General features: G+C 30.8%; 2 protein-coding genes across 5 annotated transcripts in view; one reads left to right on the top strand and one right to left on the bottom strand.

Annotated features, from left to right (window-relative positions):
* The first annotated feature begins 4,134 nt into the window (after positions 1–4,134).
* On the top strand, positions 4,135–9,840 carry LOC119830215 (retinol dehydrogenase 12-like). 4 transcript variants are annotated; one of them, XM_038353135.1, is made up of 6 exons: positions 4,135–4,203; positions 6,545–6,667; positions 7,400–7,762; positions 8,226–8,347; positions 8,807–9,024; positions 9,378–9,840. In XM_038353135.1, the coding sequence occupies exons 2-6, from the start codon at positions 6,550–6,552 to the stop codon at positions 9,529–9,531; spliced, it is 975 nt and encodes a 324-aa protein (XP_038209063.1). In that variant the 5' UTR covers positions 4,135–4,203; positions 6,545–6,549; the 3' UTR covers positions 9,532–9,840. The 4 variants fall into 4 exon arrangements, with proteins under 4 accessions (XP_038209063.1, XP_038209061.1, XP_038209064.1 ...); XM_038353133.1 differs by lacking the exon at positions 4,135–4,203 and adding an exon at positions 4,979–5,101; XM_038353136.1 differs by lacking the exon at positions 4,135–4,203 and adding an exon at positions 5,926–5,949.
* A 57-nt stretch (positions 9,841–9,897) lies between these two features.
* The window catches only part of LOC119830214, an 8,350-nt gene continuing 4,822 nt past the window's right edge, over positions 9,898–13,425 (bottom strand). Inside the window, exons 5-7 of the mRNA XM_038353131.1 lie at positions 13,104–13,298; positions 12,516–12,755; positions 9,898–10,441 (exon numbers count right to left, since the gene is read on the bottom strand). Coding sequence (XP_038209059.1) covers positions 10,212–10,441; positions 12,516–12,755; positions 13,104–13,298 — 665 coding nt within the window. The 3' untranslated portion in view covers positions 9,898–10,211. The remainder of the gene's footprint in view (positions 10,442–12,515; positions 12,756–13,103; positions 13,299–13,425) is intronic.

The following is a 13,425-nucleotide window of genomic DNA, read 5'->3' as shown; positions in this document are numbered from 1 at the left end:
TATGTAAATATTAAAATTGTCTTAACAATGGATATCCTATTAATCCTACTTCCTACTAAAATTATAAATGCGAAAGTTCGTAAGGATGTGTGTGTGTGTTTGTTGCTCCTTCACGCGAAAACTACTGAACCGATTGCAATGGTACATAGACAGCTGGACAACAGGAATAACATATAGGTAAACTTTTATCTCGATATTCCTACGGGTAAGTACATACGCATTATTAAATAATGCAGAAAAAAGGATTTGATTTTAATGAAAGGTTTTGTATTTAAAAAAAATATTTAAAATTTCATATATAAAACAAAAAAAAAGTATTTTTGAAATAGTTACTCAACAAAGTATTTATTATTAGTATATACATTCTCAAAGTTATTTTGTACATCATATATAATAGGATGTAAATAGTAACTAATCCATCAATATGAATCACTTTAGATATAATAAGTTTATCTATCAAAACATTGTGATTCTTTGATGTAATTATTTTTTTTTTAAATAAGCTTTAAAAATTTAAAAAATGTATGATGAGTGACATATCTATTTTCTCTAATATAAATCTCTGCTTACTGCTTACATATCATAAAGGAGTTATAACTTTCTTTATCTTTTGTCAAATGGCTATAACTTTATAGACAAATGACATGTTTGATAAGATTCTCAATTCAATTTTATATATTAATTAATAGAAAACTTACCAATTTTTAATGTTGGAGTAGCATTCCTAGTCAATCGGTTACTGGGCAAATGACAAATTGAACTGAATGACAATAGCATAATCTTATGTTGTTATATATGTATTCATTCCCCCTTTGCTTGGATTATTGGATCTAGAACAGATTTCCACTTATTAAATCTTTCTTCCTTAAAGTCTTCCCATTGGGGGAAATGGTGTAATGGACCTGCAATAAGCAATGATAATAAAACATCAATGTATTGAAAAAACAATGTATTTAGTTTATTTTGTCCATCGTGGTATAATAAATAGATGTATATGATAAAATTTGTAGTAGGAAATATTATAAAGAATCATTAAGTTAAAAACGCTAGAAAGTTCTAATCAAATGGCAATATAACTAACTCACATTAAACAAAAGATAAATATGTGTTAATCACTTACCGTCAACTAAGCATCCAAAATAACATTTCCATTCCTGCAATCTCGGCATGATTTTCAACCAAAAAATCTAATCACAAAGCAATTCAAAGGTCCGTGAGGTGTTTAGCCAAAGTTATCAGTTTTGCAATCGATCGGGGTTCAAAAGCAGCGCCAGGTAGTTATGAATAAGAATAAGATAGTCCGAAAATGAAGCCAAGTCGTGGAAATAAAGAAAACACAGAAATTATATGAACACACGAAACGTAACGGTCCGAACTCCGAAAAAGTATCAAACGCCAAACGTTAAAAACATGAAACTTGAAACTAGATATTACTGCCATCTATTGATCTATTTGGGCCCGATCCTAAAATAGTTGATGAGTGCTGCGCCATAGATGGCATGATAACTTACGTATTCATCAAATGTATGGAAGTGACATACCCCTGGGTAGTAGTACCAGTATATAAGTGTATAATCTATGGGTAGTAGCTTCTCACTAGTGCGTACCGATGTCGATACATAGTTTTTTATATCGATACTAGTGATGTCCCCTAATTAGCGATAATTATCGAGATAAAATTGTATTTAAACCGTTAGATCTAATCTTACTCGCGAGATTGTAATCTGTAGACAAATTGTGATCCGTTTGCTTGCATAAGGAACTAGGCTCTTATACCCCTGTGGTCATGTACTGGTACTATATCTTTGATACTTAGTAACACAAACAACCAAAAAAACAAAATTTGGCTTTAAACGAGATGCATTGTTACCCTAAATAATATGATTGTTTATTTTCACTTACCGGTATAAAGTTTTTTGTCGTAGATTATAGAGTCTACAATCTGTGACAAAGTACTTTTAAAATATTTAGTGTACTTGTATTAAAGTATTTATTGTATTAATATTGGCATAGATACAAATAAATAAACCAGAAGATTCTTTTTGTAATATTAAAATAACCGCTTAATTTTCTGTAAATTTAACGATGAATGAACGATGATTTACAATTTTGGTACAGTTGGACAAATTCTGACGGAACTTTAATGAATAATTATGGCTTCTATTCATCACGGGAGAATTGGGATTTAAAGGAAAACTCATTTATGCGTGTGTAACACGACTATTATTTATGTAGGTATATATAATATTATAGTACCAACCACAGTGCTGACCATTTCAGGGTAGGTATATTAATCATATAAAGTAGACAGTGATGTAGGGATCTATCGGCTTTATTCTTAATATGGAATAAGGAAGGAAATGTTGTCAATTAAGAACCACAACTTAGATATTATTGTGTAACTATTTCACGCCGATCTTCTGTGGGGGATGGTACAATGCTCAGTGCGTGCAGGCCCAGTTCGTGGATTAAAAATTGCCTACATAAAAAATGGGTTTCCGAAAGATTTCAGTAAATATTATACTACAGAATAGAACATGATTATAGACGTAAAAACAAGTGCAGTTTTTATTCATACACATGAAAAAGGATTAGTTTGTTGTAATCTTGAAAGTTACAATATTCCATTATGTAATGTACTACCTACATATTGTGTCTATCTATCCAACCATCTTAACGAGTTAGGTAGTCGTTAGTTTTAAAATAATAATTAATTATTGTTAAGTATTCAAAGTTTGGTTCTTATTGAATGCTATTTAGATTTCATTCACATAACACAAAATAATTAATATTACAACAACAAACAACTGAAACTAAAACATTTATTTATTCAATTAGACTTCTTATAAAAGTTTGTGTTATACAAGTATCATCTTGTAAGACATATTGCTCAAATAAGAAAAACCGCCTTGAACTTATAGAACGAAAACAATTGTTGACAAGTGGCGTACTAGGTAACTTAGAGCCCTGGGGCAAATAAAAAAATGTGGCCCACTGCTATCAAAACTGGTAAGGTTTTTTTGAGGTAAAATCATTAAAATACAAAAAATGCTAATAATATAGCTTCAAATATGCGTATATCTATTTGAATATATGTGAGTCAATTCATATATGTCCATAAATTACTATTTTCTATAGTGTTCCGTAGCTCTAGTGGTAGAGCGTCGGCGAATCGCACATCTGGTATGGGTTCGGTTCCCACAGCGAGTAATGTTAATTTTTTCAAGATTATCAAATATTTTTTTTTATTTTAATTAGTTGTTCATTCAAAAATATGTCGTTTGGCTCAAGACACATTTTCGAACCCACGTGGTACTGGTTTAACGGTGTTGCGCATTTCGCCGTATCCAAACTTGCAGTAACCCGTTTTTTACAGTTGATTACACTCGAGTTGCCACCTGTCATATTTATTTCGAAGATGGGAGAAATTTTCAAAAGTTAAGTTCGATTCAGATTTTCTGGTAAGGATTCGAGGGCCCCCTGAACTCGAGGGCCCCGGAGCACTGACCCGCCTATCCCCTTTATATCTACGCCACTGAACATACTGCCATAAGAACTTTAATGTCGTTCACTCATATACGCACGAATACGCAAACCACAAGTGTAGGTTTATTATAGAACTATAGTTTTATATCATTTGTGGTTGAACTAAGTAAACCTAAGTATTTTCCTTATTTAATAATAATTTTATAATGCTGGTGTCACTGATACGGCCGTCAGCGCTGTTACTTTATATAATACTAGCGGTCCGCCCCGGCTTCGCCCGGAGTACATACATAGCCTATAGACTTCCTCCATAAACGGGCTATCTAACACTGAAAGAATTTTTCAAATCGAACCAGTAGTCCCGAGATAAGTGCTTTCAAAAAAACAAACTCTTCAGCTTTATAATATTAGCACAGACTTTTATTTAACAAATGCTTGCATTGTAAATAAATTATTATTAATTCAGTCATTTGTTACATATAACGACTCAGTATTGGTAATTGTGTAGGTACAACTGCTGCTTAATTCCGTCAGATAACTGAATTTTTAAATTAACTTATAACGATGTTTTAAATAGTAGAACTAATATGCAGTTTTCGTGCTATATGATGATTTCAATAATGTAACAAGTTTTTGACCGGTTGGATTAGTTTACACTGTGGTAGAACGTTGATCGGATCTGTGCGTTTGTCATTTTATTATTTTTTAAATAAATATGTAAGTTACTAGGTATTCTCGTAAGTATTTTGAAATTCCATTAGCACCTTATCATATGTATATATTATACACATGATTATGTAACGATTTACATTATTTATAATAATTTATTACAGATAACTTTACGAGTATTTAAATTTACAATATGTAAATACGCTCCGTTTTTATCAATTAGTCGTTGTGTCCAAATACTTTAAATATTCCACTTCTTCCTGCCTTTGTGGGTAACTGTAGAAGTATGAAAGTATTTAATATCATAATTAGTAAGCTCTTTATGCACGCTTATTGCACGTCGCACGGCTAGCTTAGTTGCGTCTGCATCTGCGTCTGTATCTGCGTAGGCACATGCACAGATTACGCACACGAGCTAAAAAAAAGTCACTGAGCTATAGATACCTTTATTGTAAGTGACAGAAGTGCTATCGATTATTTGAAAAAATCGTAATAATTAAACTCTTTTTATAAATTTCAAAATCATTCATTATTCAAAACTTATTTAAAATTTTTTAACAACTTTCATTCTGCCACAGTTCTTTAGTCATAACGTTTCCTTATTTCGTGTATGCAGCGATTCTGTGGACGCGCGCACAAACGTTGCCGGTCATTAAATTCTCTGATGTACCGACACTCGGCGATTACGCACTAACATCTGCATGATCACTGATCACAAACATCGCTCTACACAATCGTGATTGCTTCCACTCGTCCAAAGAGTAGTATAATAATACGGGTATGTAATGATGAATGAACTCATCCAACAGTGCCAATTGCGATGAGGTGACACAGGAATGTCTAGTGAATTGTTAAATATAAAAAAATCGTAAATACATAATAAGGAAATTGGGAAATAATACCTCGAGAAATGTACTGTGGTATTGCTATATTATATAATTCTAAGGTAGGAGAGCAAAGTTGTTTTTTTTGAGATAATAATATAAGAAATATTACCTGCGCACACGGCTCGTGATTAAAGTTGCTTGTGTCACAGAATACTAAATATAGTATTAAGATAGTGTCCGTGTATAGTACTATAGTAGTGACATATATTATCTGTGGTACTAACATACTTATGTGAGGCTTATGCCTCCTTCTAATATATTATTCTACAATTAATTGTGGGATCTTCTTTTATCGAGCAGTGGAATAGTAATGGTACAGATAATATAATATAATACAAACTAGTAGCAAAGGCAATATAAAAAAGATTATAAATGAGATAAGTGATAAACAGCACGCGTGCTTATTGAGTACGTTCATACGTACAGTCTAGGCACAAATAATATAATAATGATATCCTAGTACTCTTTCGTGCAGAACGTGTTAGGGTTATCCATAACATACCCATAACACGTTTCATATAATTTTAACAAGTATCAACTTTTTAAAATTATATTTCATACATAATCAACACATAATCTTCACGTATAAAAGTACTATAGTTACCCGAGATACAAACAAACTAAAACATAGCCAGGCATAATAAATATTTCTGCTTGTGAATAATTTTTCAAAACGATTTCAAGCTATATATGACACCGTCAAATATTTCGTTTCTAATTTATATTAAATGAATATATTATCAAAAATGTAGTAGACATCAAGATAATTGGAACCTATTTTTAAATTAACTATGGGTAGTATGGTATATATTTATGCTTAAACTTCATTGTGAGCGTTAATTATAAACGAGTTATATTAATATCAAGGTAGTTAACACAGAGCAGGATAAAAATGAGGTTTTGTAAGGTTGTTTGTATCATTAATATATTTCTAGGTCTGCTTTAGCATGGTGTAGCTATAAGTTCAGAATATGATACTGTTTGCAATTTAATACTGATTAATTATTACCTTCGATCAATTATTATTGATTACACATTATCTCTATTGATTCTACGTTTTTCGTAAGTATTGCTCATTGATATTATTGCTAGGTATATTATTGTGTAAGAAAATATAACAAATACTTATAATTTTTGTAGTAAGTACTATCTATCTATTTTAGTATAAGTGAATATTTCTCATAAGGCAGGTACATAAAAATCAAGGCTTTTTTCTTCTTTATTTAAGCGAGATTACGGTTGTCGTGGAGGTTACAAAAACCTAAATCTCTAAACAGTTACGTTTTTGCTTAGATGTGTGTTTGGAATATTTAATTATTTTATTGTGGTGACGGTCGTTGCCGACGAACAATCATAACCTTTGCATGTACTGTGTTAGTGTGCATCGTATCATTGGTTTATAATTTATATAATAAAATAATTAATTTTAGTTAATATAATATTTTTGATATTTAATTGTTTGTTAGTATAAAGGGAGACAGTTGTTGTTCTTATTTTTATAGACAATATGGATTACCTAAGTGGTTGGTGTAAAAGCAAGAGGAGACTAGATGGATACACGGTTATCATCACAGGTTGTAATACGGGAATTGGAAAGGAAACCGCCTTGGATCTTTATAAAAGAGGTAAGCGCTCAATTAAATTGACTTTTTATATGAAATTTTTAATTTCTTCAAGGAATATTTATGGCTATGGTGATGGCATACCATCAGACGAACCACCAGCTCAGTTACCCGGTCTACTATAAAAAAATTCCCATTTCCAACACAAGAGACTAAACGTTTATTGTTATAACTTACAATAAATTAACTATATTTATTTTTAATTTTTAGTTTTATAGCATTGAAATGCTTTATAAATAAGAAATTTTGAAAGAATAGAATTATTATTAATCCTGACAATCCTAATCACTATAAGTAGTTAGATAAATTTATGGAATTATTCAGCACATATTTTCTCGCTCGCTTGTGTTAAAATAATATTATGCGAAATATTGTACTTATTAGATTTTTGAAGAGACAGTAGCAATGTCATTTTTTACCACTTTAATTAAATACGTACACTTCGTCACCTCTCGGCCTATCCAATTTATTTAATTACATTGTACAAAAAGTTAATTTAATTACATTATTATTACTCTTTTTTGGGTTAGATGCAAAGTTTGTTAGAGGGCCTTGATAAGTGTACAGTTTGAATTAAATTTGCCCATTTAATAGGATATGCTAATTAACCAATATGTGTAGTTATAATTTTTCTATGTTAAAAACGTTGGCTGCGAACAAGTAATTTTATACACATAAGTGTTACCAAATATTTGGTAGGTATACCTACATATACTAAATGGTTTTCTTTTGCAGGAGCTAAAATAATAATGGCATGTCGTAACACTGACAAGGCAGAAGAAGCCAAAGCGGATATCGTCAAGAAATGCGAATCTGAGAGAGAAACTGGATCATTAATAATTGAAAAATTAGATTTATCAAGTCTCAAGTCAGTAAGAGAGTGCGCTTTCAGAATACTGGCGAAAGAAGATAAAATAAACATTTTAATAAACAATGCTGGTATCATGATGATACCGAAAGGCCGGACCGAAGATGGGTTTGAGACACAGATAGGAACTAATCATTTTGGTCATGCTATGTTCACATTCCTATTATTACCTCGTATTATAAAAAGTGCACCGGCAAGAATTGTGAATGTCGCGTCTCTAGCGCATTTTGGTACGCAATAACGTTTTTATATATTCTGCAGTTTTTGCGCTCAGATTTCGTATATTTACTATTTTTTTAATAAAAATATTAGATGTTTATCGAAAAAATTGTGTCGTAACGCACGTATTTTTATAAAGCACGTATTATCACAATTATGTCATTCTCTTTTAGTAAACAGTATATCTATACTAATATAATTAAGAGGAAAAGATTTTTTGTTTGTTTGTACCCTAAAGGCTCCTAAACTACTGGTCCAATTTTAGGATACTTTTTACCCGGAAATATTCCACTGGCGAACAGTTAGTTCGCATATAAAAAATAGTTCTTGGGTTCTCATCCCCAATGAAAACCAAAAATAATAATTACTTTTAGCTGTGAATTTTGAAAGCTTTTACATTCAAAATATAATTCATGAATTTAGGAGAGGTACATGATTTAAATTGTTGTCTAATAACCTGTTACTTCATTCCAGTCTCAAACGTGAATCCTAATGATATTAATCTGGATCGAACTTGGTACGGATCAGTAAAGGCTTACGGTAGAAGCAAGTCAGCTAATATTTTATTCGCAAGAGCAATTCATCTTAAATTAAGGGTAAGTCGCAATTTGGCTACCGACATCATAATATACACAAACAGCTTTATTTCTTGGCTTAAATATGTAATTTATCGTTTATAATTTATGGTCAATTTATTTGAACCTAACGTCTTCTCTGGGTGGTCATAATCACGCTTAAAAATGTCCGAAGTAAAAGTAGCACTAGTTATAGTATTATGTTATCTGTGGTAAAACTCTCGCTACGCGTGTTTTAGTACGTTCTTTTATGAGCGATAGACTACAATAGACTTTGAACTTTAATTTCACGAAGTGTGGTGCTAATTTCATTTAATGTTTTATACAATACCGCTCGGATTTTTTTTTATTATCCGATTGATGATAGAACTAGACATTAGTTGTCTATGTATGATAGATACATCAATGATAAGGCGATAAAAGTTTTACTTTTGTGTCCGGCTATTGAAGTTTTTCAGTAAATTTTGTTTTTTTTTTCAGGAACGGAACATCAATGATGTTAATACATACAGCTTACATCCAGGTGTGGTACGCACAGATATAGGAAGAAATTTACATAGAGGAATAATTTTTGGTGCGACTTGGGTATTTAATAATATTATAAGCGTTTTTATAAAGTCGCCTCAATGTGGCGCACAAACTACTATTTATTGTGCGATAGACGAAGAATGCGCAAACGAAAGTGGACTTTATTACAGGTATAGCGAAATGATATTATCGTATGTATAGGTCATTATATTTCATCTTCACACACTAATATTATATACCTGAAGTTTGTTTCACTTCAACAATGAGATGAATATTTTTAATGTAATCGTTATTCGTAATTTTTTATGTTAGATATGAGCCCGAAACTAGATTATTATAAAACGAATAAAAATTGAATTTGTAGTAGCTACCTATTTATTATTTAATCGGGTTTGAAAGGGAATCAGGCTAATTTATTTTAAACCCATATCATATTAACAATGAAAGTTTTGTATTTTCTAATGTATAAAAATGAAACTATGCTTGTAAAATAACCCGAAATGAATTTTTTTTTTTTTTACAGTGATTGTTCAAAAGCAAGGAGATCGAGGCAATGCCGTAATGATACAGAAGCTTTGAAATTATGGGACGTGACTATTGAAAAATTAAACCTCCAGAAATATGACCCTTTGGGTGAAGTTGATCCAACTGAAGAAATATTTATTCAAAAAATCTAACTGTTTTAACATTTATATCATATAACGATCTAGATAAATAAAATGTAAATTTTACATACATCTCTATTGTTAAAATATTTTGTAGAAGACAATCGTATCTATGTAAAAACACCACTATCAATTACCAGACACCAATTATGTAAACCTTGACCTTTAGACAACTTGAGGTCATTATAAATATAATTATTATATACGTAAGATGGGTGTGCAATGGAAGGTCACACTAACGAGAAAAAAATTCTTATTTATTTCATAAATGGATATATGAAGGAAAAATGATTAAGTAGATACCACTTTATTTTGTTATATATCATATGAATATATATTTTTTTATATTTAGCTTTAATTAATATCTATTAAAATTAAGTAATAAACGGCTTTTAAATCCTGAACCTGTGACTTTCTGCGTTTAACAATTTTGAGGAGTTTTTAGTCTCTGATTATGATAACAAAAGTTAGTTCAGGATTTAAGCTATAAATTCTATTAGCTATGAAATGTGAACTCAATTTTAATGGTGAAATCGGATTGTCTTTAATAGACTTTAGGATATTAGACTTACAAGACTTCTATTGAACGCTATTGTTGAAATCTTTTTACTTTATATACTTTTTGTTTTCATTACTTTACATTGTAAAGAAAAACCACAGGATAAATAAATGAATTACATATTTATTAAATGCTAATACTCTCGTAGCTTATATTTGCTTCTGAGTATACTTTTGCGAACACTGCTCTTAATTCGAAATGAACCGTTGGCTGGTTTTTCACAGAAGAACATAGACGGCAATAGACAATTGTTAGTAGACAACAGACCACTGCGACGTACACCCCCACACCGGTCCTCTAATTTTGTAAAATTACCGGGACATTTGAAATCCCAATCTACTTGTTTCTCATTTAATGATTCACCTGTAATATTTGTTTTAATGCGTAAACAAAACTCATACGTTGTGTTAAATATTAATGATTTTTAGGGTAATAAATAAAAGTAAAAAAATACTACTACTTTACTTGCATTTTACTAAATCTATGCATAATTATAATAAAATAATAACTACACTATTACTGTACATTACATATTTTTCAAATTAATATATTATAAGTAATTTCAAGACACTGAAAAATCAAGGTCAACTGATAAAATCAACTAAATTGTATATTCTAACTTGCTCTTATTCAGAGTATATCTACGTAGGAAAATTATTTAGTCATGGAGATCTTAGCCAATCTCTAACCAGAATAACAAGAAAAACTAATGAAATAATTATTTTATCAGTTGTACAAAATTTGATTTTTAAAATCTGCCCATTTAAAGTAGGTCAAGGCTAGACCTCAAAGAGTCGGTTACATACAAATATTTAAACATTCTGGTAAAGCTAATAAAAGTGTCTTAAAATAGTATTAGTCTATTCCGCATAGGGTTGACCTTCGGTCAAATGTTATCGAATGAACTCATCATATACTGTATATGTAATTAGGGTTGCCTTAAAAAAATATTGTCAAGGTCATTGAAAAGAAAATCATAGAAATCCCAAATGAACAAACTTCCAATAAAAAGCATACTTCATACATAATTTGTAACAGCTAGATTGCGTATTTCTTCTGATCCCTATTAATAGAGCTGTACTTACTTGTAATTTGTAAATGGAGTCCGTGAAAGGTAGCTTAGCTGTTCTTATGGAAGTTCTTTTATATGGTCATTGTTAAAATTTGTTTATGAAATATATATATTTATTTTATTTGTACATAAATTTGTCTTGTACGTATTTTTTCAGGCAACCCTATTTATATATATGCAGGAACACGTTTTAATTGAGTAATATTCCTCCGGTAAGCACATAGGTAGAGGTCTCTTGAAAACATATTTTTAGTGGTTGCTCTCCATTTAGCAGGGACTAGCTGTGTAATAGTGATTTCAACAAAGGTTTTTGGCGAAATTATATAGTTGACGAGATAATACGCATTTCAAAAAAAATATTATACTGCTATTCTTTGAATCGAGCGCACGCGAGCGAGACGCGGGTTTAAAATATAATCACCAATGAAACTTAGGTTATTCACTTATATTTGGATATTAAATCCCAATATGTGATCGTCGAGTCATTTATCGTAATTGAAATAATATAAACTATCTTATCTTTTTATTGAACAGTATCAAATGCACACGGTGTGCAAATTTGTTAAAATCGGATGAGCAGTTTAGGACTTAATTTGTATATTATATTAAGATTAAGATAAGATAAGAATGATAAAGCAGTAAAAAATGTCTGTACATTACATATATTATTAAAAAAATAAATGCAGGTTGTTAAAAAGAAGAACTTAATAGAACACGAATCTAAAAAAAAAATTGTGGTTGTTTGTATACGTCAGTTGTCAGTTTCGAAAATTAGAACTACTAGATGAATTTGAATGAAAGTTATTTTGTTGTATGGGTATTAAACATATATGCAACATATATGTATTAGAAAGGTATTATGTTATCTGTGATATGCGCTATAAATTAAGACCACCTAAACTATAAGAGATATAAAAATTGTGCCAGATCAAAAATTGTTACACGTGATGAGCATTTTCTGCAGGGAGTTTAAATTTGCAGATCTGGAACATCTGATATGGAACTCCAAGAGCCCAGATGCACTGAACATGTACAAGAATAGCAACTGGTATTTACATTGTTCAGTCTAATGAGAATTTTCTGTTGACTTTTAAAAATCGAAGATTTGGAACTGCCAATGTGGAACTCCAAGAGCCCAGCTACACTATAACATAAATAGAAATGATGTATTAAAAGTGTACAAAATTTTAATAAAATCAGTCCGTTTAAAGGGGGCTAAAATATATAAAAAAGTGTACAAAATTAAAATAAAATCAGTCCGTTTAAAGGGGCTAAAATCGAGTCTAAAGAAGTTGGTTACATACAAACATACAAGCACACAGCTGAAGCTAATAAAAGCGTGTTGAAAAGGGAACTAAAACTTACCTAGCACAGTTCTATAGTGATATCGTTGAAAAAGATCGCTAAAACCTAAAAACGCTAGGTCTCCAGGAGTTTTGTGCTGATCGACTTGCTTGAATGTATCTCGGATGTATTCCGCCTCTTCCTTATTATCCAGTATTGTCAAATGACCACCAGCTGATAAACAGGTGGAATATGCTTCATACCAAGTTTGGGGCTCTATATGCGTTATATAGCATGTATTATTCGGTCCCAATTTCCAGCCTGCGAATATTCGAAAATATTGGGAATTTAAAGATTTTTTAGTAACCCCTCTTAGTCATGTCAAAATGTTTTGTTAGATAAGACGATTTGATTTGATTTTCATACTACCAACGTTGAATTCATTATTATTATTTATCAGTCAGATCTTATAATAACTAGTACCTACTACGGTTTAATATAAGCAGTAAGTATTTTTAGCTGGCTTCATCTATTATTTATTTATTCATTTATTTGAACTCTTTTTTGTAAAATGCACATAAAAAAGAAAAAAAAACACAGTTATCGTACAAATTGGTGGCTAATTCGTAATTACCAATTAGTTCACCCATATATTTTAGGTGAACTCACGCGAATCGTATGTATCGCATTCTTGATAATAAGTAACATTGGCAGCTTGAATTTTGCAAGCGAATGGCAGATGATCAGAACAGGGATGCACAAAGAGTCTTCCGTTCCGACGCATGGCCACGCATCGGCCTCCGTTGTAGACAGGTTGTTTTAGTTCCCATAAAAGATCCAATATTGTGTCCTGAAGACTACTACCTATGTAATAGATTGATGGATTATTTTAATTGTAAAAGACTTTGTCAATATAATATCCTATTAATATTATAAATGCGAAAGTTTGTAAGTATGGATGTATGGATGTTTGTTACTCTTTCACGTAAAA

The sequence above is a fragment of the Zerene cesonia genome, chromosome 11 (genome assembly GCF_012273895.1).
Source record: "Zerene cesonia ecotype Mississippi chromosome 11, Zerene_cesonia_1.1, whole genome shotgun sequence".
NCBI lineage: Eukaryota > Metazoa > Arthropoda > Insecta > Lepidoptera > Pieridae > Zerene > Zerene cesonia.
The sequence above is the reverse complement of the archived record's forward strand: the minus strand, read 5'-3'. Positions and strand labels throughout refer to the sequence as shown.

Bases quoted from the DNA above. Each gene is read 5' to 3' on its own strand.
- LOC119830215 (XM_038353135.1), top strand. From the start codon at position 6,550: ATGGATTACCTAAGTGGTTGGTGTAAAAGCAAGAGGAGACTAGATGGA. The intron at 8,348-8,806 runs GTAAGTCGCAAT...TTTTTTTTTCAG, and splicing joins CAATTCATCTTAAATTAAGG to GAACGGAACATCAATGATGT. The intron at 9,025-9,377 runs GTATAGCGAAAT...TTTTTTTTACAG, and splicing joins GAAAGTGGACTTTATTACAG to TGATTGTTCAAAAGCAAGGA.